General features: G+C 43.8%; 1 protein-coding gene across 1 annotated transcript in view; it reads right to left on the bottom strand.

The window, feature by feature from the left end:
* Amph (amphiphysin) overlaps window positions 1-18,468 on the bottom strand; it is a 136,420-nt gene extending 117,952 nt beyond the window's left edge. The window contains exon 1 of the mRNA XM_042695084.1: window positions 18,388-18,468. Within this exon, the coding sequence (XP_042551018.1) occupies window positions 18,388-18,456 (69 nt within the window). The 5' untranslated portion in view covers window positions 18,457-18,468. The remainder of the gene's footprint in view (window positions 1-18,387) is intronic.
* Between the last annotated feature and the right edge of the window lie 5,967 nt (window positions 18,469-24,435).

Below are 24,435 nucleotides of genomic sequence, written 5' to 3'. Positions count from 1 at the left end.
TGAAAACACGATTTCAAGCCTTAAAACTGGCCCATGCGTGCATGAGGCCCTAGGTTCGATTCCTCAGCACCACATAAGCAGAAAAAGCCAGAAGTGGCGCTGCGGCTCAAGTGGCAGAGCACCAGACTTGACCTAAAGAGCTGAGGGACAGCGCCCAGGCCCAGAGTTCAGGACCACAACCGACAAAAAAAAAACAAACTGGCCCACACATGCACACAAGCACATGTACACACACACACACACACACACACACACACACACACACGTCCATTTTAGATAATTTCTATGTGAGCAACTTGATTTTTAGTCCTATGATAAATAGATGAGCTGGATATTAAAAGGCCCAGTACTTGTTAACTGAGAAGGAAGGAAAAAAAAAAACCATAATAAATGCAGACTTATAGTCTATTGTGTTTTCATTTAATAGTTCAACATAGCAGAAGTTTATTCTTTTTTTTTCTTTTTTCTTTTTGTTGGTTGTGGAGCTTGAACTCTGGGCCTGGGTGCTGCTGCCCCTTAGCTCTTTAGCTCAAGGCTAGTGCTCTACTACTTGGGCCACAGTGCCATTTCCGGCCTGTTCTGTTTACGTGGTGCTGAGGAATTGAACTCAGGGCCTCATGTATGGGAAGCAAGCACTCTACCACTGAGCCACCTTCCCAGCCCCCGGAAGTTTATTCTATAATGCTAAATATGTGACATCTATTAAGTGTTTCTTCCTGAGGAGAAATAGGAAAAAGGTTGTAAATGAAGCACTAAACTCAGGAGGTCATGAACTTGACCTTATAACATCAGCCTGTGTCATCTTAGCTTTGGTGGCTCATGCCTATTAAATCCCAGGTACTTGGAAAGCAGAGATCAAGAAGATTACAGTCCAAGACCAGCCCAAGCAGAAAGCTAAGAAGACTCCATCCCAACCAACAGCTATGTGTGGTGGCATGCACCACTTGAGAGGCATAAATAGGAGGATCTCAGTCCAAGTAGGCCTGGGCAAAAATATGCCACCCTACACAACTAAGCAAAAAGGGATGGGACACGGCTCAAATGTGTGCTAGCACCTTCCTAGCAATCTTGAAGCCCTGAATTCAAACCTCAGTACTGCTTAAAAAACAAAAAAGGAAATAAAGAAAAAGAAAAGGGGGCTGGGAAGGTGGCTCAGTGGTAGAGCGCTTGCCTTGCAAGCCTGAGGCCCTGGGTTCAATTCCTCAGCACCACATAAGCAAAAAGGAAAAAGCCAGAAGTGGCGCTGTGTCTCAAGTGGTAGAGTGCTAGCCTTGAGCTGAAGAGCTGAGGGACAGCGCCCAGGCCCAGAGTTCAAGCCCCACAACCGGACCAAAAAAAAAAAAAAGAAGAGTCATAAAAAAAAAAGAAAAGAAAAAGAAAAGGAGGAAGAAGAGAAGGAAGGGAAGAAAGAGTAAGAGGAGAAGGTCAGTCTACTGTAACCCCTATATTTGGGGATTTGGGAGGCTTACTTTTTTTTCTTTCTTTTTTCTTTTCTTTTCTTTTTGTTCTTTTTTTCTCTCAACTTGTGATGGAATTCAACACCAAATTTTCCTTTTTAATCATTTAAAAATGTGCAGTTCTGTGGAATGAATGTGTTCACATTGTTGTGTAACCATCAACCACTGCCTAGGTCCAGAACATTCTATCCATTGTGCAGCAAGCTCCTATCCCTCCCCTCCTTCAACACCTAGCAAAGTAACCTGCTTTCTATGTCTAGGGCTGTGCCTACACCAGACATTTCATAACAATGCAATCATACAGGACATGGCCTTTTGTGCCTGGCTCTTCTCCTTTAGCTATTTCTCCCCAGTTTATCCATGGCATAATATGGATCTAATTATAATTTCTTCTAAAGGTCCAATAAAAAATAATCATAAAACTTAAGAAAAATAAAGGCCAAATAATAATCCATTGCATGGTAACCACATTTGCTATCCATTCTTCAGTGTCTAGCTATTCAGGCTGCTTCTGCCATAACTATGAATAATGCTGTTATAAATATTCAAGTACAGTTGCCATTTGGTAGAGGTGGGAGATTGGATATAAAGACCCCCCCAAAACCTGTAGATACTCATGTCCCTTATATAAAGTGGCAAAGTAAATGCCTATTATCTAGGCACACTCTCCTGCATGCATTAGCTCCTATTTAGATTTGTTATAATTCCTAACAAAATATAATGCTATGCAAGAAACTGTTCTACTCATTGTTTAGGGAACTGTGACAAAAAAAAAAGTCTGTGCGTTTGGTTCAGTTGTAATCTACAATTGGTTGTGTCTGCATATATGGAACCTGCAGATACCTGGAGCAGAGTGGACAGGTTTTTGTTTATTTAAACATCTATTTTTCAATTCCTCTGGGACAGTCCCGTGTCAGGCTCTTATAAATGAGACCAATTCCCATGACAGCCAGGAAGCCCTGAGGTCCCCAGAGGCTCGGCTGGTGTTTGTTCATGAGGACTGTGACTGGGAAATGACCAAATTACACCTACTGAAGCTTTCTCCATGTCATGACCAATTTCTGAAAGACCCCCAAAGTGACACTGCACTCATTACCAAAGTAACCAATTAGCACTTAGAGTCACCTCATTCATTTTCTTCATTACAAACTAAGCCTTTAAACTTGCAAAGCTGAAAATGTAAAACACTACACCATAGTCAAGTATATATTGGGTTATGGGACAAGAGAGCGTTCCAATTTTTGGACACAAAGTGGTATGTGCCCCTGCCAGCAAAGGGGCCTCGTATGCTGGTCACAGAGGGGTGTGAGACGGAGTCAGAGCAGTAGAGGAAGGGAGGGGTGGAAGAGAACCCAGGAGAGCTAGTTTCTGTAACTGTGGATGAGTCTATGTTTATTGAGTCGCTGCTTTCTGAGACCACAGGACAAAATGTTGGTGTTGACACCGATGATGAACACTGGAAACATGGCATACCACTCCTGGCAATGAATTTTCTTTGAATGAGCACTAAAAATAGCAGCTAAGATTTCTATCCACTCCATTCCACATTGTGGAATAAAGGCTGATATTGCATTTAATCTAACCAGTGGCTCATGCCTGTAATCCTAGCTACTCAGGAGACTGAGATCTGAGGATCACAGTTCAAAGGCAGCCTGGACAGGAAAGTCTGTGAGACTCTTATCTCCAATTAACCACTACAAAACCTGAAGTGGCACTGTGGCTCACAGTGGTACTAGCCTCAAGCAAAAGAGATCAGGGACAATGCCAGGCCCTGAGTTCAAGCCCCACAACCAAAATTAAAAAAAAAAAAATCAATCTATTAAAGACTCCATTTTCCTACTAAGTGTTTGTAAAGTGAAAAGCAGCAATTCACTAAATGTTAGAATCATTTACAGTTATCTTTACTTCCTCCTTTAGTATAAAGGTGGATATATAGTCAGTGGTTTGGGATGGCTCATCAGACAATCCCTGGAAAAAAATCATATTAAGTGAAGTAAGCCAGATCCAAAGAAACAGACTCCATGGTTGCCCTCATTTGTAATTATTAGTACATGCCTAGGATAGTTCTAGATCACAACAGCTCATAGCTATGTACATATGACCCTATAAGATGCTGCTAAGCGAAATGAACTCCAAGACATGGAAATAGGTTTTTTGTTGGTGGTGTTGTTTTATATGTGCTTTGTGAAGGTACTTCTTTTTTCTTTTGTTTTGTTTTTCTTTTTTTCCCCTATGGTTTATCTCTCATTGTCACTGTATTTGATTCTGGTACCCTGTGTATTGTAATACATCTATCTGAATTAGGGAAGGGAAGGGGAACAACAAAATGGTGAGACAAAGAACAAAGAGCAAACCAATCCAACGGTGATGCTCACAAGACAATATGTTGGAAAGGAACTGTACAACTTTGGGAGGGGGAGATGAGGGGAGAGGAAAAGTGGGAGAAAAATGAGGGAGGGGGTAACAATGTTCAACAAGAAATGTGCCTACTACCTTATGCATGTTACTGTAACCCTTCTGTACATCACCTTGACAATAAAATTAAATTTAAAAAAGAAAGAAGATCCTGTGAAGCTGCTGGGGTAGTGGTGGTCATTATGGCATGAGCCTACGCGGTGGAGACAACCAAGACGCCCAAGCATGGTCCCTGCACAGCTGAGCTGGTGCTGTCTCATCATCTCCACCAGCTGCTGTGACCATTCTTCCCTTTATCCCCCACACCTGCGTGTCTTCTTATGTTAAAAACAGGACCAAACTCTCTCAGACAAATAACCAACTGGCCTTGCCTTTCATGGCCCTTTCTCCCACCTTCCCTTACTGGCTGGCTCTCTGCTTTCCTTTTGCCACTTTGAGTTCTATACAGAATGCCTGATCAACCCCCTTCCTGACCTCCCAGATTGAAGAAGTGAGAGGTGATCATTTTGCCTGTTATGTACACCTCCCCTCCCTTAACATATTGATGCTACTAATTATGGCTGCGGACATCAATGCTCAACTCTGATATCCAACAACAGACCGGGGCCTAGCATTCTGAGGGGAAGGGCAAGTCACTGCGTGGGTCATTTGTGATGGAAGCATTTGGAAACGGTATTCTGCTCACCTCTCGCCTATAGACACGATATAAAATAAATCAGCAGCTCACCATTTTAACCCACACCAATCTGAGTCAGCCATCCAATTCATGCAGCAATCGTTTTCTTTCTATTTGTCCAGTTCTCTTTGGCAAGAGTATACTTGGAACAAGTCAGGCTTGGCTCAGAGTAAGAGGAACTATTTCCAGTGCCACTGGATCGTAACAAAAGAGGGAATGAGTACACAGCATATATAAGGGCACTGGTACAGCTGGTTATGGATGAAAAAAGGATGGAGAGCTTTATTCTTGATGTGGATGCCCATAAAACCCCTCTGAGCCAACTTCACACACATCTGCTCAGGCTCCTATGATATTTTGTTAAACCTACAAATCCTACTACTCCAGCTCAGCTGTGGGTGTGCTGGCTCAGAAAGCTTCCAAACTTGTCAGTACAGCCAGCCACTGCAGAGGGCTGGGACTGGGCTTAGAACTCACTAGGGATAATGGGAAACAATTCTGTGGTCCATTCTTACTACAGACAAGAAACCCTCCATGTGTACTGAACCAAGAACATAGTACTAAGCAAAAAGACGTGGCTCTGACATTATGGTCTGTCTATACCATCTCACCTCCTGACACTCCTTTTTTATCTTGATAGAGATCACATGGTATAAAGCAGACAATGTAAACACTGATTACTGCACATGAGAGATGTTTCTTCAATGAGTATGCATTACCTTCATCATACTAAGGCAGCCTTAATCTTAAAAAATCTAAAATCAAGAATTTAGTTTCAGATCACCTTGAAAACAACTCAAACCATCATTGATTTATCCATTCGATAACTATTTTTTAAAAGCTTACCCTATGCTTTTTATGGAATAATGTAAAGAAAACCCACGTCAAAGCACCAGAGGCCACACCTGTCATCTTAGCTACTCAAGAAGCTGAGATCTAAGGACCATGGTTTAAAGACAGCTCCGCAGAGAAATCCTCAAGATACTTATCTTCAATTAGAAAAAAGCTGGAAGTAGAGGTGTAGCTCAAGTGGTAGAGTGCCAACTGTAAGGAGAAAAAAACTAAGCAAGAACGAGCAAGGCCATGAATTTAAATCCCCATACTGGCATACACACACACACACACACACACACAAACACACACACACACACACACACACACACACACACACGAAACCCAGTGACTTACAGAAAAGCAATTTTTTTTGATGAGATAGATGGATTGCAGGGAAAGAAGTAAACCCTGGTCCTGAGAATAAAATATACTCTGGTAGGAATATGTAATAAAGCAGGCTGAGAAAATGTCCCAGGCCTAAAAGCACAGGCTTCTGATTTACTGCTTCCATTCCAGCTCTAAAATTCTGAACCACAGTTCAATAAGCCCTCTAATCTGATTGATTTGTTTTAAATACTAACATTGTGGGAAGACCTCTAGGGCTTCAAAAGGAACGTTGGAGCTCGAACAGAGGATGGAGCATCTGATGTCCTTTAAATCCTACCCACAGAACTGTGCTGTTTCCTGCCATCTGAACGGTGGTCTCCGAGGGCCTTAGAAGTATTGATATGTACAGAGCTTAGAGAGAAAAGAGATAGAGGACAGTGTCCTTCTGCCTTGGTCTTATTTAAGTTGGCCCTCCATGTGAAGGAGAATCCAGGATTTTGCTAGAAGAACCAATGACTCTCATCCCTGGGGCAGAGAATGAGTCACACACCTTCCTGCAAGATCCCTGAGGATAGAAGGTAACAACCCATGGTCTGGTCGGTACTCACCTGTGGTCTAGGGCACCTCCTGAGTACACTGGGGTGTGGTCAGAAGAAAGATGTGTCATGAACCAGGCTTTCTCAGCTTAGACAAGGAGCTTCCCTATGTGGCCCAAATACCTGCGTGGGGTACTTACTTACAACCTCTTGTTTCCCCCCATTCAGTCTAAAGGAAGGTGTTTAAGATATAAATATAGCATGAGTCTGCCGCCTTGAGAAAGACACTGAAAACTACAGAAAATAAAAATACCCACCATGTATCATCTGTGGAAATACTACATTATAACAAGAGTTAAAGTATTTAGCTGTGATTCTAGCTGTAGGATGAAAAAAAAAATTATCCTTCTGTTCTTCATTGTATGGGTGGTTGCACATTAAGAAAGCCTTGCTCAGTCTCTCCTGCCCCCAGCTGGAAAGCGGAGAAAGTCACGATTCTGATCTAGGCATTCTTCCTAACATCCTGAGCTGCCTCTAAGTGGTAGCAATATCTTCCCCTCAGTCAGTCTAGCATCACAGGTGACACCTTACTTTTCACTAAAGACCCTTAACTCCAAATAGATCCCAGACAGGGACTATCTGAGCCTACTATTGACAAATGACTCAACACAGGTAGGCCATCCTCACACAGTTCAAGCTCCAATTTAAGTTCAACACTCCCCAGGAGTACACAGTTCAAGTTCAACACTCCCCAGGGGTCAACCCCAAAGCCAACCACTAATAAGCAGTCTGTTTTCCAGCTAATTCAAATAAAAATACCTCCCAATGCTGCGAGAGGACATAGCTAAAGAGATCAATCCTTGCAAGAGATCATCTGGATATCATCTAAGGAATCCAACATCTCTCATTAGCTCCTGTGCTTAGCTGAGAATGGCTCTCCATTGTGCCTGGGTCGTCTCTACACAGTTCATCAAAGTCTCTCCAATTCCACACTTTGTAAACCCAGAAAACAGGAGCAACATACAAAGAAAAACTTTTTTTAAATGTGTTAATTTTAAAATGAATTCTTTGAAATAGCTGATATTGAATATTAAACATTTAATTTTTATCTTTACTGTCTTGATTTTTAGTTTTTTTATTTTAGTTTTTAATCACCCTTTAGTAACTGTATATAAAAGGGTTTCAACTCAGAATTTGTGATTAACAATAAAAGGGGGAGCAGAGATTTCAAATGGATTGAACTAAATGTTAGGACAGAGGTTTAGCTTCAGGAATACAGGCCAAAAATCTAGCATAGCTTCTGCAGAGACAGAAGTCTCTTGCTCTCTCATATAACTACTGAATGTAAGTTGGGAGCCAGTGGCTCATGCCTGCAAATCCTACCTACTCAGGAGGCTGGGATCTGAGGATCAAGGTTCTAAGTCAGCAAGAGACTCATCACCAAATAAACACCAAGAAGCCAGAAATGGAGCTGTGGCTCAAGTGGTAGAGTGATAGCCTTGAGCAAAAAAGCTAAGGAATAGGTCCCTGGTCCTGAGTTCAAGCCCAAGGACCAGCAGGCATGCACACATGCACGTGCGCACACACATGCACACACACACACACACCAAACAAACCCACTTCCCCTTGTTGAATAACCCAGGTCATCCTGGTGATTGCACAGTGTTGAACCAGTCTCCTCCAATCCCAATTTCCTGCCAAACTTAACACCTATCTGACATGAGTCCACCAAATCCAAGCAAAACTCAGCACTAGGTTCCTAAAGGGAGGGATTGCTACTACGTAACCTGCAATCTCTGCCTCATCTCAAGGAAAATGATTGCAACTGCCACACAATGCTACAATTTCTATGATATATAACGTAAAATTGACTAAATGGAAGAGATCTGGGAAAACATCTGGAAGGATAAATAAGAGTTATTGAAGTGAGCTTTAAGTTCAGTGCAAATCAGAAATCCTAACATATATGTGTTGCTAAGAGCAGATACAGGCCATGGAAGAACAAGACCATGCAAGATAACAGTAGAAAGAATATTATTTGGGAAGAGGAAGGACACCAGTGGGAGAGAAGAAGAGAGAAAGAGAAGGTAACAGGGAGTGGATATAATTAAAGTTCATTGAATACTTGTATGAAATACCATAATTAAGCCCATTACATGTGCAAAATATACAGAACCGATCAATAAATTGTGGAATGTTTTACAGTATTCTATAGTGTGTGTTTTTTTTAGGTAGAAGAAAAGAATGAGCTGCTCCTAGTAACAGCAATGCGAACCAATCTCAGCATCAGCTAAACAAGGCTCAAAAGCCTATCAATGTCGAGTTCCACTTCTACAGAGTTCAAGCCCAAGTGAAACAAGCAATGGGGTGAGAATGTAGACAGCAGCTGCTACTCATGAAATGTCAGCAAAGGAAAGGGAGCGAGGCAAGGCGTGAGGCATGAAAGAGACTAACTCCGCTCGTGTCATATCTTATTCTAAAACCTTACTATATTACCCGCAAAGAGACTGCTGTACACCAACACTGCATAGGATCTCATCTAATGCACTCTGGAGATGAATGGGACTTCTCTCCAGTCAACTCTGATAAAACTTTCCTCCTCATTTACCTGGGATACCTCTCCTTTAAAGATCTTTCTTCTTTACATAACAGATCAATGTAATTATTCTAAAGGTATATGGTTTAAAACCCTAGTGCTGTAGTAGATACATACATCCATGCTGAACACAATCACAACACTCAGAGAAACCCCAAGGAGCCCAGATACCTGAGTCCTCAACGGATACCACAATGTGTGACCGAACCACAATGGAGCAAGCCATACGTGGTGATGTGTGTGTGTGTGTGTGTGGGGGGGGGGTTATGGTGTGTATGTGCTGTGTATATGTGTGTGTTGTATGTATGTGAATTGTGTGTGTTGTACGTGGTATGTGTAGTGTGATATATGGTGTGTGTGTGTGTGTGTGTGTGTGTGTGTGTGTGTGTGTGTGAGTATAGGCACATCTACCACCTATCAAGAACTTTACTGCTCTTCTACGTGCTCTTCAAGGTGCTTTGTGAAATGTTTAAGTCAAGAGTGCTATAGGTGCCTCACACTTGCTGAAAGTCACTGATCTTTTTTTGGGAGGATCCAGTCATGGGGCCTGAACTCTGGGCCTAGGTGCTGTCCCTCAGCTCTTCAGCTCAAGGTTAGCACTCTACCACTTGAGCCACAGCGCCACTTCTGGCTTTTTTTCTTTTTGCTTATGTGGTGCTGGGGAATCAAACCCAGGGCCTCAGGCATGCAAGGCAAGCGCTCTACCACTGAGCCACCTTCCTAGCCCTCACTGATCTTTTTGAGAGTCTGAATACCAGCTATTGAGATGCAGAAAATACACAAAACATCCCTTATAGGTAGAGATGTCATAGGTAATGCTTAATAGCTCCTTACTAGAGAACTATAAAACTATTGAATATAAAACAATCTCAATAATATAAGTTATGTGATGTACTATAACTGTACATTTGAACTAAATCCTTATATTTTGATTTTAGCTGGAGTTATAGATATAATTATCCTACTAATAACACTATATATCCCCTATTATGATCTTGCTTCACTATTTTAATGGGTAAATGAGCTAAATACTACCTAGGAGACCTAATTTCATAAGAAAATACAAAGGTTAATGTAAAAGCAATAGTCATGTACCTTTTAACTCACTTTTATCCCGCTGCATAAAGTGTTATAGATTGTGCTGATAGAAACACAACACAGAAAGATATAAACTGAGCCGGGCGCTGGTGGCTCACGCCTGTAATCCTAGCTACTCAGGAGGCTGAGATCTGAGGATCACGGTTCAAAGCCAGCCCAGGCAGGAAAGTCTGTGAGACTCTTATCTCCAATAAACCACTTGAAAGCCGGAAGTGGCACTGTGGCTCAAGCGGTAGAGCACTTGCCTTGAGCTGAAGAGCTGAGGGACAGCGCCCAAGCCCAGAGTTCAAGCCCCATGACCGACAAAAAAAAAAAAGATATAAGCTGATTGACAAGCAGCACAAAGGAAGAAAAGCAAACAGAGCTACATAAGACTAAAGAATTTACACTATTAGCATGAACCTGAATCAGGGCAATCCATCTTGCTATACAGGAGACTGAAATTTGTAAAACTCACAGTTCAACTCCAACACAAGTGAGGTTAAGTGTGAGACTCCATCTTCAATTAACCAGCTAAATGCTAGGCTGGAGGCACAGCTCAAATGAAAAAAAATACTATCCATGAGCAAGAAACCCAAACAAGGGTGATGCCTTGAGTTCAAATCCAAGTAATAGCCCCTCATGAAAAAAACATACAATGCTTTTTACAGAATCAGATTATACAGAATGTGTACTATTAGTACTATATGCCATTAAGACAAGAAATGGTTTGGCTTCCAGAACACCAGTTTCTGTGAAGTATAAAAGTATTTCTTGTTTTATGTTGGTCCTGGGGCTTGAACTCAGGGCCTGGGTGATGTCCCTAAGCTTTTTATTTTTTTGCTCAAAGCTAGTGCTTTCCCACTTGAACCATAGCTTTACTTCCAGTTTTTTGGTTGTGGGGAGGGAAGGTAGGTAGTTAATTTGAGATAAAAATCTGATGGACGTTCCTGACCAGGCTGGCTTTGAACTATGATCCTAAGATATGAACCACCTGAGTAGCTAGGATTACAGGCATAAGCCACTGGTGCCTGGCAACGTGAAAGTGTTCTTTTAAGCATCCTCTAGGGTACCACTTTTTATCCTTCTCTCTCCATGATACTGTGCATACACCAGCCCTGACTGGGAAAAAACTATGGAAGAGTATGAGGCCATTAGTTCCAGCCCCAGTACTAGCAAAAAAAAAAAAAAAATACTTTAGGGCTAAACAGTCATCTGAGCTGTTGAACAAAGGCACTGACAGATTTGCTTACTGCAAGGCTATCATGAATCTTCAATTTGTAGAAAAGACAGTGTCTGTGAAGTAACACACAAACTATCTGTGTCTAACAAGTGTTAATGAATATCACTTGAATGTCAATGTATGTGACCTATTGAATGAATTAATTCTACCAGGTTGTCTTGACATTAGACCAACACTAAATTTGAGTATGTAAAATCTTTTACTTGGCATTAGGTGCATATTTACTTGTGGGTCCATGAATATTTTATTAAATCATTATAGGCATACAAGATAGTAGAAAGGCCACATGTATGTGCATATTACTATGTACAGTTACTATATGTTCCAACTGAGCTTTCAACTGAATCACCAAAATGGTGGAGATTTTTGTACATCTGCTCTGAGTAGCTTCTGAACAATCAAGATTTATATATAACGATGATATGACAAATATTTCCAACCGGAGCACTTCTCCAGGCTTCAAACCTCATTCTAACTAAGGGATTTGCCTGGTATGTGCTCAGCAAGCACAACCATAGTCAAACAGCCCTGGGATCAATCAGAATGGTGTCTCAGCACTTCTGTGAGGAAACATGTTCTCAGGCAGCCGCAAATGCTGTGCCTTGCATTCTGTATGATGCTTCTACATAGCCTCACCTGGGTAAGTCCCTGCAGAAGAGATGACAGTATTTTCATTCTGTAAATGTTCACCATTATGAAGGTCAGAAAATAACTGCTACAACCTGAGGATTCCGCCATTTTCTTTTTTTTTGGGGGGGGGGGGTTCCGGTCGTGGGGCCTGAACTCTGGGCCTGGGCACTGTCCCTCAGCTCTTCTTCAGCTCAAGCCTAGCGCTCTACCACTTGAGCCACAGCACCACTTCCGGCTTTTTTCTTTTTGCTTATGTGGTGCTGAGGATTCGAACCCAGGGCCTCATGCATGCAAGGCAAGCACTCTACCACTGAGCCACCTTCCCAGCCCCATTCTGCCATTTTCTTCATAAGAATCTTCCAGCTCACTTATTTTATCAGGAGTTCTCAAGTGGCCTCCACTGTAAATGTCTAGATAATTTTTTAAGCTGTGTTTGAACAGCAAAATAGAAATTTCCAGACTTTAAAAGTGAGAATGAGCTAGGAGCAGTGGCTCACAACTGTTATCCCGGCTACTCAAGAGGCTGAGATGGGGGCATTATTCCAGGCCAGCTTGGGAAAAAATGTTGGTAAGACTCCATCACACTGGAAAGAAGCTAGGCATGGAGGTGAATATCTGTCATCTTAGCTGCAGCAGGAAGCTTAAAATAGGAGGATCACTAACCTAGAATGCACCCAGGCAAAAAGTGACAGTCCATCTCAAACTAACCGATGCAGGAATGGACAGGAGCCATGGCTCAGTGGCTGAGACCCTGCTTAGTGTGATGCCAAGTTCAAACCCCAGTACTGTCAAAAAAGAAAACTGAGAATGATACATAATTTTTAAAAATACTACTGCATTCCTCCACTCAATTCCTCCAAGAGTACTCCACAGTCTCCTTTTATTTGAAATGTTTTCACATATATAAGCATATACGTGTACATATGCATATATGTACACATGTATGTCTGTACATATAATATGTTATATATTGTAAAGTTACCCGAAGGTAACTTTCACAATATGAAAACCTGAATTCTTATAGTTCTAATTCTGTAGTGTTCTAACTCTGGAGAAAGAAGGATGTCTGGTGTATGTGTGTCTGTGTGGGAGAAAATGGAGGAAGGAAACTTTACTCTGAATGCCTTCATAACTATCATTTTTAATTTTGGCAATTGCTAATAAAACTAGAGAAAATTATCTTGCTCAAAAAGAAGTAATCCTATACTGATTGGTCCTGCTGTACTAGCCTATCTCCAAGTGGATGATTTATAAACCTAAAGATCTCTTTCTTACAGTTCTAGGAAGTCAAAGATGGAGATAGGATAACATGGCCAGAGCCCTTAGGCTGCTTCAGCTCATGGCAAGAGATGGATAGGAAAAAAGAGAGCAAGAGAGCAGACTGGCTACCTGGAGCCCTTTAAATCAGCACTGATCCATGTACGAGGGTGGGGCCCAATGAACTACACACCTCCCAACACTGAGGAATCGAGCTTCCAACACATGCTCTGGGGACAGGGTGGCACATTCAGAACTCAAAATAAGGTCTTAGCTTTGTAAAATAAAAGTAGAAAGAAGCTGGGAAGGTGGCTCAGTGGTAGAGTGCTTGCCTTGCATGCCTGAGGCCCTGGGTTCGATTCCTCAGCACCACATAAACAAAAAGAAAAAAGCCGGAAGTGGTGCTGTGGCTCAAGTGGTAGAGCGCTAGCCTTGAGCTGAAGAGCTGAGGGACAGCGCCCAGGCCCAGAGTTCAGACCCCACGACCAGACCCAAAAATAAATAAATAAATAAATAAATGTAGAAAGGAAACTATCACACAAAAAAAAGAACAAGGACCAATATAGGTAGAACCAATGAAAAAGCAGCCAATTATCAATGTACAATCTGTTTTTCTCTCACACACATGCACATGCTAACACACACACACACACACACACACACACACACACACAAAGGCTTAGAACCTCCTGCCATCCAGTACTATAGGTGAGGACAAAATATAGCACTAACAACAAATGACTGTTTCAAAGGTAGGGCCTATATGAAAGATGGCATTCTAGGTTCCTTCCTCAGTCATGGAGAGAAAAAATCCAGGTCATCCCTGGAAAAAAAATATCATTACAGAATACAGCAAACATATAGAGGCTCCAACGAGAGAACTCAGAATAATTACATCATCTGGCACATTGAACCTCAGACAATAATACTGATAGGCATTCAACAGGTATCATGAAGCAAGAAGAAGCAATTCTAAAAATTCACAGAAAAATAAGGCAATTTTAACCACAGGGGAAACAAAAGCTCAATAGGGAATGGTAGTTCACTTCTGTAGTCCCAGCTACTTGGAAAGCTGAAGCAGGCAGTCACTTCAGACATGAAATAGAGACCACTATAGGCAACAGAGCAAGATCCCATCTCAAAAGTTTTAAAAAGGAAGGAAGGAAGGAAGGAAGGAAGGAAGGAAGGAAGGAAGGAAGGAAGGAAGGAAAAGAGGGAGGGAGGAAGGGAGGGAAACATGAACTTAATCTTCACAAAGGATTTCATAAAGTTAAGATTGCCACTCCAAGGCACCATTAACAAAGAATAAAACAAAGCAATGACTATGAGAAAATACTCACAAGATGTCTGAGAAAAGATTCATAACTTGACTAGATAAAAAAGTGCTGAAAAAAAAAAAGTAGCCAGAAAAACATGAGTGAACCAAATGAGTACCACAGGCAAAAGACTTTGAGAGACACTCACTATTAAAAAAAAAAGTATCAGAAGTACCAATAAGTACAAGAAAAGGCAGCCATCAGGGAAACAACAGCCAAGGTTTTTAAGGTTTGAACATAAAAAGGTAAGAACTAAGAGGCAAGAAGATGTATACTTGGAATGAGAAAAATGTTCTTATAGAAATGTGACACCCAAGCAGATAGCCATATACACAGACATTTATCAACTCAACTCTTTAATCTGCACTGTATTCAAAACTGTACTGGTATACAATTGTAGAAAACTTAAAAGAACTATAGTCCCATCTTTTAAAATGTAATCTTCAGCAATCAATATTGTAAGGGGAAATAAACATATTCATTCAACACAACAAAATGTCTACTTATCTTCATCAAACAGGTAAGGATATAGGTCAAAGCATAGCAATCTTGAGCTAGAGATGTGGCTTACGTGATAGAGCACCTGCCTAGCAAGCTTAAACACATGACTTCAAATCCCAATACTGCAAAAGAAAAAAATCTTTTGAAAAAGTAAGTAGAAAAGGAAAAAAAGTATTTGTCACCCTTAGGATTAAGTTTGATAAAGATTTTCCCTTACAGGTAAGAAAACAGATATGTGACTGGAGAGGAGTAAAAATATAAACACACACTTCATCAATGAAGAAACAGAAATGTAAAAAGAAGTTTGGCTTTTAAAACTCAAATAAATGACCCAAGAATAAATGACCCAAGATCTCACTTTCTTCCAATGATAGAGGTAACCATTATTTTACATTCTATTATTTAGCATTGGCAAGGATTTCATGCAATGCTGGCTATAATAAAAACACAGATACTTTTAACAAAATGGTTCCCTTTCTTAGAATTCACCTGAGAAGAAAAGTAAGGCCGTGTGCAAAAAAGCCTTCGTATGACTTTGTTGATTTGTATTTACACACAGAAACATTGAGAAATGAATACCCCCCAAAAATAGTTCAATAAAATCTATGCATTCCAATACTATTCACTCATTTAAAACATTGATGTAAAATGTATAGGAGGCTGTTCAAGATTAGTTTAGTTATATAAATAACTGTTAATGCAGCCACAAATAAGTGAAAAATAAGTACAATCTCTCTGACAGAGCATTCAATCACATATCAACTGTTTTAGTGATAAAAATATTTATATACATCCATAAAAGATTTGCTAAGGTACACATCACACAACAGTGAATTATGGCATTTCTAGTTTTGGGGGGCTTTTTGTTTTGTTCTGCTTTTGGATTGTGTTCCTGCTTTTATCTGTATATTTCTTTTTTTCTCCAATGAACCTTGACTGAGTTTCAAGAAGAAAGATTAAAAACTCTCACTGGATGGGCGCTAGTAGTCCACTGGAAGCCTAGCTGCTTAGGAGGCAGACACCTGGAGGATCAAGGTTTGAAGCTAGGCTTAGCAGAAAAGTCCATGAGACTCTGGTCTCCAAAATGACCAGCAGAAAGTCGGGCTGGAGGCATTGCTGAAATGAAAGAGTGCAAGCTGAGTAAAGCAAACCCGGTGAGCATGAGGCCCCAGAGAGGTACTAGAAGAAAGAGGCGGGGGAGGGATTGATTAAGAGAGCGGAGAAGGAAAGAAGGAGAGGAGGGGAGGGGAGAGGAGAGGACAGGGGAAAGAAGGGAGATGGAGGGGAGGGAAGGGGAAAACAAGAGAGGAGAAGAGAGGAGAGGAGAAGAGAGGAGACGTTTTAAGTCGCCTCTCAAGTTAATGGTCATGTATTTGGAACCAAAATGCACAGAAGCTGTTAGGTACAGCAGAAATGATAGGAAAGTCCAGAAGGTGGACCTGAGCCCCACCCCAAAAATGTGTTTATACAACCTCAGAGCCAGGGGTGGCTAAAGCCCTGGTGCATGCACTTACTGAAGCAGAGGGTCTGCACTGGTGAAGAGGAAGAGGCTGAAGCAGCAGAAGAGGGAGAATGGAGATGTCTAATGACACTCAAGCCTTACCATGTGGTGGCTTCCATTCTCCACACCTTCCAGCCTGGCTGGCCTGCAGTTGTCCCTTTGTGCCAGCCATATCTCAGTGCCACACAGGTTCAGAAAGGGGGCTGAACTTACTAGTGGCAGAACTTCTATTTTCAGCCTTTGTGTGTCTTACCCCCTTCCAGGTATAATAGACACATTTTCCTAACCCCACCCCATCAGAGGTCATCTGAGACCCTCATTCCCATCACCCAATGAAGTGCATCCTCAACTACAGTCCCAAAACACCCTTGACCCTTCATCATGGGAAAACTGGGTTCCTCCATGCTTGAATGCTCTGTCAGAGAGATTACATTTACTTTTCATTTATTTTGGGCATATTAACAGCTGGTGACCTAGATTAGGAAATAATTTAATATGTGGGGGGAAAAAAGGCAGACCCTATCACTAAATTCCTTCACAGATGGGAACAGAATCCGTAAAAAGCTTCAGACAGAAGATTCAAGTAATTACTTTTCCCCCCACAACGGGGGTGGGGGTGGAATAACTACTCCAGTGAAATGAAGAACGGAGCAACGATACCAAGTCTGATGCAAATCTCAAGGCCAGCAAATGGATCCTTGGCTGTTTTCTGGACACACAGGCAGGGACAGGAGGAGAACAGGAAGCGCTGCTAGCTCAGCTGCTCAGGTAACCGCAGGAGGCGGATTCCTGACTTCAGGAGGAGCTTGGGTGGATATTAAAAGAAATACAATCCTCTTACTGCACTGAGAGTGTGCATGTGTGCAGGGAGCGAGGGAGGGACAAACCCCAGCCACTAGAGCCCCGGGGCTTGGGGACTGGCGAGGGAGAGGCAGTTTCTTCTGCTCAGCCTCTGGAGAAGTGGAGGGGGTCGGGTGGCAGACGGCAGGTGGATCTGAAGAGAGAGATTTCCTGCCATCGCGAGCCATACCACCAAGCGGACTGGCAGCAAACCACGAAAACATCTAACTGCCAGTATCCCAGGGTGGAAACGAAACGCCACGTGAGCGAGAACACGATCCAGCTGACACCAATCCCGGATTCATGTTCAAGTACCGTGCTCTGGACACAAATGAAGCCCGGGGGTGTGCGGCGGCCCCAGCCCCCCCCCCCATCCCCGCACGGAGGCGCACACGGGTGGGAGCGCACATTACTATGACGGCTGTACTCGGGCTGGCGGGTGCGGGCCCCAGCCTCGGGGCGATGACACGCGCACACGTGTGCACGCATGTGTCGATGTGCGCGTGCAAATCCGTCTATGCCTATGTGTGTTGCAAATGAAGATCTCTTTTTGTACAGAAATGTGCAGGGAAGTGCTAGTGTGTTAGGTTCGGGTCACTGGTTCTTGACCTTCCGCAGAAGGACGGCGTCAGAGGGGACGGAGAAAATGGGGTACACCGTCTGGAAGTTCAGGGGTCACACCTAGAGCCCTGATCCGAGGCTTGCCATCCCGTCCTGCTGGGTTCTGCGGGTCCGAGAGGACGCGGGGAGGAGGGGAGTCGGCTCTACCGCATTCAAATCGCCCCACGGAAAACCACGAAGTCAGCCCGGGAAGGAGGGCTGCGGCCATCTCCACCCGGGTCTGCGGCCCACGTCGCTGCGCGCTGCCGGGGCTGCGGGCTGCGGGCTGCGGGCGCTGGTCCTTCGCCGGCGCAGCGACGGAGGCTCCGCACCTGCAAGCCGCGGCTGCCGGTCCCGGGCACGCGCCCAGCACAGCTGCCACCCGGGGCGGGCCCGGGGTCAGGCCTGCGCGGGCTCGGGGCCACGACCCGTGGGCCCCGGCTCTCCGCTGCAGCGGCCGCGCCGGGGGCGGCGGACCCCGCGCCCCGATCCCCAGGCGGCCCCGCACCGCCGCCGCCGCCTCCGTAGTCCGGCCGCCGGCGCCCCGCGCCCTCCGCCCCGGCCCCCTGCCCTCGGCTGACCTTCTCCTGGGCGCGGTTGAGCCGCTTCTGCACGTTCTTGGCGAAGATGCCCGTCTTGATGTCCGCCATGGCTGCGGGGCTGCGGAGCCAAGCACAGCGCGCAGCGGGCCGGCGGCGGCGCCGAGCGCGGAGGGAGCCGAGGAGGAGGGGCCGCGGGAGGAGGGCAGGGAGGCGGAGGAGGGGCGGGAGGAGGAGCGTAGGGAGGAGGGGGAGGGGGAGGAGGACCCAGCGCTGGAGCGGAGTTGAGGTGCGGAGGAAGAGTGGGGGGAGGAAGGCCTCCGCCCCCTCCACCCCCCCACCCCACCCCACCCCCGTCCCCAGCGGGCCCAGCGTGAAGGGACGGAGTCGGGGGACAGGGACACGCGGGGACTGGCGGTGACACGGGGTGCGTGTAGGAACAAGAGAAGGTAGGCGCCAGATGTGCACGAAGATGGACCAGGAGGCCGCAGCCAAGCAGGCCTCGCAGCCCAGGGCTTGGGAGCGTTCAAGGGTTCTTGCACAGCAGTTCTGGGTTGGAGGCTGAGTCAGAAAACCTTGCCCTCCCCCGGAAGAAAATGAGGAGAGAAGAGGGAAGGGGTACCCAAGGGTTGGGGGGTCCCCCGAGCATCTGCAGCTGTTCAGGTGGAGGTGATCACCTGGCCTGGCCAGAGCCCGCTGCGCTCAGGAAGCTTGCAGCCAGCTCCATGGGGGCGGGAGGAGGGGGGAGACCACAGACTACAAGGTTTGTGGCACCCAGGGAGTCCCCTGCTGGGAAGCGTCTACTCCTTGTCATCAAGAGATGATGCGTGCAGCCCCGGGGGCCAACCAAGGTCTCCTACTCGTCTGGGCAGCCTAAGCAGACCCTTGGAGGACTTGCCCTACAATTCACCCCGCAGAACACCTGAAAGCTAAGTGTCTATATTCTTCTCGTCCTGCAGAGTTTACAGGAAGGCAGGTGACACCAGCAGATAGGCGGGATGACAGTTACTTTGCGGGCTCACAGCCCGTGGCTCCCTCTATAGTCTGAAATCCCCTCACCTGGATTTCACAAGGATGCTGCAGGCAGCTTTAGGCCGCGCGATGGTGCACAAGGGATGAGTGCCAGTTGCAGACCACATTCTTGAGCAATCAGGCAGGTTTTGTGTTGTAAGGATTCCTGGATCTTGAAACTAAAATTATTAAAAAGCCATGAAGAAGTCATGGCACTGAGGTTACTTGGGGAAGAAAGAAGCCCAGGAATACCAAGACTCCACCCAAGTCTCTGGTTGAATGCAGCCTCACTAAGATCCTTTAGTAAGAGGGGCAGAGGGTTGGAGTCGTCCAGGCTTACACACTGGCAAGCCAACACAGCAGTAGCTGTCCTAAATTACTTGAGTTCCTGCTCTGGCCAGGTGCTTAGTCCTTGTTAATGACATTTTAGTTACCTCCTTTGCTTAAATTAAGACATCGCTTTAGAAGCTCCTTGAGTTTTAATAATATCCTGTTAATTAAGGCATATTCTTATGCAGATTGTGAACCTGAGCTCAGCCAATAGGAGCAGAGGGGCAGGGCCTGCTGGTTTGGGGATAAAAAACGGAGCAGCCAGCCTGCTGTATGGGCTTGCTTGCCAGATTTTTGGCCAATGGGTCACCTTTTGGCAAAAAGTAAATTTTGCCTTTGCCTAGTTCCTTTCCAATCGGTGTCATTATTCCTACCTGACACCCCATCATCCTGAGCCATTTCTCACACCACTTGAGCCACATCCCCAGCCCTTTTTGTGTTACTTACTTTTTAAATAAGGGTCTACATTTTTCCCTAAATCTGGCAGACCATGATCCTCCCATTTAAGTCTCCTGTGCATATGTGATTATTAACATATACTACCACAACCAGCCTTATTATTTGATATGGGATGAGGGTCTCTTTAGCTTTCTGCTCAGGTTAGTCTCAAATCAGGATTCCCCCAATCTCCACTTTCCCAATAACTGGAATACAGCGGCTGAGCCATTGTACTGGTCTCAACTTATTTTTGTTATTTACTTAGTAGGGCTTGCAAAATCATCATAACTCTTTCTTCATCCATGCAAGGCAAAATTCCTGAATCGGCTTTTACTTCTCATTCATCTTTCTGTCTTCCAAAGTGCACTTCAAATTGGTTGATGAGTCAAAATGTGGATTACGATAGGTTTTGATAATGACTCAACTAAGCCCAGAATTACACCCATTTGATCACGAACCTTATTTCCCACATGTTTTTCACAGCACAGAATTTTACCTTCTACCATCTGTGTCTCTCCAGCTTAATTTCTGGGAAAATGGCTGCATATATTTGAACACCCTTAGTTTGATGCTAATACTCATACCAGATATAATATGTGTAAATAATTACAGTGTATATACCATACATGTACACTGTTTTTATATACTAAAGTATATGCAAATTTTTACTTCTTTCTAATTATCAAGTCCTTTAAGCAATTTTATAGATGATCAAGGAGATATTTCATTTAAAACTTCGTTTGAGCTTAACTTAAATTTTGGTTTCTAACAAATTATGATCGCCCCTTTCTTATACTTACCTCTTTGTTAGAAGAGTCAAATGACATTTTTATTTTCTTCCATAAGTGTTAAATGAAAGAAAACAATTGTAGAATCAAGATACTCTGTTAAAAAATATATTTTGGCTGAGTATCTTGTGCATTTCAAGTGGAAACAACCAAACACTAGCATACAGTCAACTCATCAAATTAGGCCAACTACCTACAATTTAGTTCTGAATACATTTGTACTAAATTTTCCTGACATGGCTATCTTTTTGTTTTCCTAATTTACCAAATCTAAAAATAATAACTTCCTGTCTATATTATTAGTGCAGCACTAATGTATTCATAAATGCTAAGAGGGGTCAGAATCTTTGTTTTCTACAGAATCATGGACCACAATAAATGAATGACAATATATTAAATTGTCTAAGAACATGACTATGTCTAAGAACAAGAACTATGTCTGATGATTTTCTATGAAGTGGAGGCAAAACAACTTTTCTACACCAAACAAATTACTTGAATATCACTGAATAGTTTATACTCCAACTGAGAGGTCAGAGAACAAAACAAAAGAAATTTTAATTAGCCACAACTTTGGAAGAAGAGAGAAGTTCCTGTAAATATTTTTCCAAGCTGGAAAAACTGTATATATGTGTATATATATATATATACACATATGTTTTTACATTTGGAAAACTATTATAAAAGCAATTAAGAAGGTGCTCCCCAAAGCACAAATGTCCTGATTCTCACATTGCATATGCAATTTTTATAGCTTACGCCTGTAATCCTAGCTACTCAGAAGGCTGAGATCTGAGGATCATGGTTGAAAGCCAGCCCAGGCAGGAAAGTCCATGGGACTCTTTTTTTTCTCCTTCTTCTTCTTTTTTTTTGGGTCCGGTCGTGGGGCCTGAACTCTGGGCTTGGGCGCTGTCCCTCAGCTCTTCAGCTCAAGGCTAGCGCTCTACCACTTGAGCCACAGCGCCACTCCCGGTTTTTTTCTTTTTGCTTATGTGGTGCTGAGGAATCGAACCCAGGGCCTCAGGCATGCAAGGCTGGCGCTTTACCACTGAGCCAACTTCCCAGCCCCTCCATGGGACTCTTATCTCCAATTAACCACCAGAAAACCAGAAGTGGAGCTGTGGCTCAAAGTAGCAGAGTGTTAGCCTTCAGCACAAGAGCTTAGGGATAGTGCCTAGACACTGAGTTCAAGCCTCAGGACTAGCACCAAACAAATAAACAAACAAATAGGGAAAAAAGTATGTTGAAATCAATCTCTTTTCCTTCTCTTTTTCCTCTCCCCCCTTCCATACTTTATCTCTCTTCTCCCTCTATCTCCCAAGACTTACACATTCCACCAGGCCTTTACTTCAGTTTCTTTGTGTATGGGGGGGCGGGGAGCATAGGGTTTGAACTCAGAGCTTCAGTTCTGTCCCTGAACTCTTTTGGGCGAGGCTAGTGCTCTACCATTGAACCACAGAGCCACCTCTGGTTTTCTGGTGGTTAATTAGAGATAAGACTCTCAAGGGGACTTTTCTGTCTGACAAGGCTTCAAAGCGTGATCCTCAGATCTCAGCCCAAGGATTATAGGTATGAGCCACCAGCACCCAGCTTACTTTGTTTCTGAGAGTGGGCCTCTGGCTGCCCACACTAGCCTCCAACTCATCATACTCCTACCTCTGGCTCTGGGGTAGCTGAGATTAGAGGAGTGCACCACCACTATGTCTGACCCCCTTGGTAGTTGGGAACATGGAAATAGAAATAGAATCACTACAATAAGATAAAAGGATAAGTGAAGGTAGGGTCACACTGGAGTACTGGGAGTCCTTCATCCAATAGGATGGATGTGCTAATAAGAGGAGAAGACGCAGAAACAGATGAGTGGGGATACAGGGATGACAGAGGCAGAGATTGAACTTACAACTCTGCTTGCTAAGGACTATCAGCAACCACAGAAGCTAGGGGTGGCGCTGCTGCCATTTTGAACTTACACATCAAGCCAAGAGAACAGAATTGATGTCTGTTCTTTGTAGCCCTGGTTGGTGCTCCTTTGATGTGGCTGCTTTCACAACTTAACACAGCATCCCACCTGCTTCTCTCAAAACACTGCATCTCAGGAAATTCACCCCCAATCCAAAGAACTGCCAATCAGATTTCTCCAACCAGATCTTCATTAGCTGGAACAGCCTGTGTTCATCTGTTGCTTTCTTTCAAAACAACTTATTTTTGTAAGTAAACCATTTGTCCTTATTTTCCATCTTAATTGAGCTGAACACTCAGCAGCTTTTCAAGTCCAGTTGTCTGGATGCAGAGGCTAGAACAGAGTGGGAGACAAGTTGATGGGGAGTCAGGGTGAAAGATGGTGTGGCTTCAGACAGTCCTTACAAAGACTTGACACACCTTGTCAGGCTCTGCTCTGAGCGCAGCCCATAACCTTGATATCCTTGCCCACCGGTCGCCAGAAGCAGTTGGCCCAAGGAATGAACGTGGCTCAGGCATTGCCTGCTGTTGGAGCCTGTCCTGAGGGCAGTGGCAGGTCAAGGCTGCCATAGGCTGTTGTGTCTTTGTTAGGGTTTGACCCAAATAATTCTGCTTTGATTCTGACAACTGTCACAAATGAAGTTGAGTGTAGTGGCTCATGCCTATAATCCTAGCCAGCCACTGGGGAGGTAGAGCTAGCATTTTGAAGCCAAGTTGTTCAAAAATTATCTCAAGAACCCATCTTAACTAACAAAAACATCTGAATATTGTGGAACAAATTTGTCACTCTCAATACTTAGAAAGTGCAAACAGTAGGATCATGGTCCACAAATACAAGACCCTATCTGGAAAGTAAAGCCAAGAGGCTGGGGTCATGAATCAAATAGTAGAGCACCTGCCTCAAAAGCTCAAGCTCTTTAGTACAAATTCCATTCTGTCCCCACAAAAAGTTAAACCAGGGACCATCCATGCATCTTTCTCTTTTTCTTCCTTCTTTATTCCCACCTAAACTTTCTTACGTCCCTCCAAAGTTGTTCCTTTTTTACTCAGACATTACAAAACTCAAAGAGACCATGTAAAAACAGTACATTTTTTTGTTTCAACTTGTTGTTGTAGTTGCTTATATCAGAGAATTCTATCATAAAAATGCCTGGGGCTGTTCCTTTGGATTTTTCTGATTATATAAACAACACCTTCTGGTTGAAACAAAATAATGCAGTGTGTAAGCATTTAGTTGTGAATACATACAGTGCTTACTGCATGCCAGGCCTTGTTCTAGACACCTGAAACACTGCCATGTGGAATGAAGTTTTCAGAACAAGCCTCTCAGAACACTGCGAATCTCTCCATTCATTTTGCCAAAGCAGAACTTGACACGTAAGGAAATTGAGGCAATTTTACCATGAAAAGATAGCCCAGCTAGACACCAAATCTAGCCTACCTGGAAGAGCTTACTATGCTGCTCTTCAACATGGCCCAGAGTCACCAAGAAATCTCAGGCCCTACTATAAGTACCAATGATGTTTCAATGACCATGGGTTACAGTTACATGAGTAAGGTAATG

Source organism: Dipodomys spectabilis, unplaced genomic scaffold (genome assembly GCF_019054845.1).
Source record: "Dipodomys spectabilis isolate Male_0828 unplaced genomic scaffold, ASM1905484v1 ptg000178l, whole genome shotgun sequence".
Taxonomy (NCBI): domain Eukaryota; kingdom Metazoa; phylum Chordata; class Mammalia; order Rodentia; family Heteromyidae; genus Dipodomys; species Dipodomys spectabilis.
Note: the sequence above shows the minus strand (reverse complement) of the source record. Positions and strands in the feature narration are given on the sequence as shown.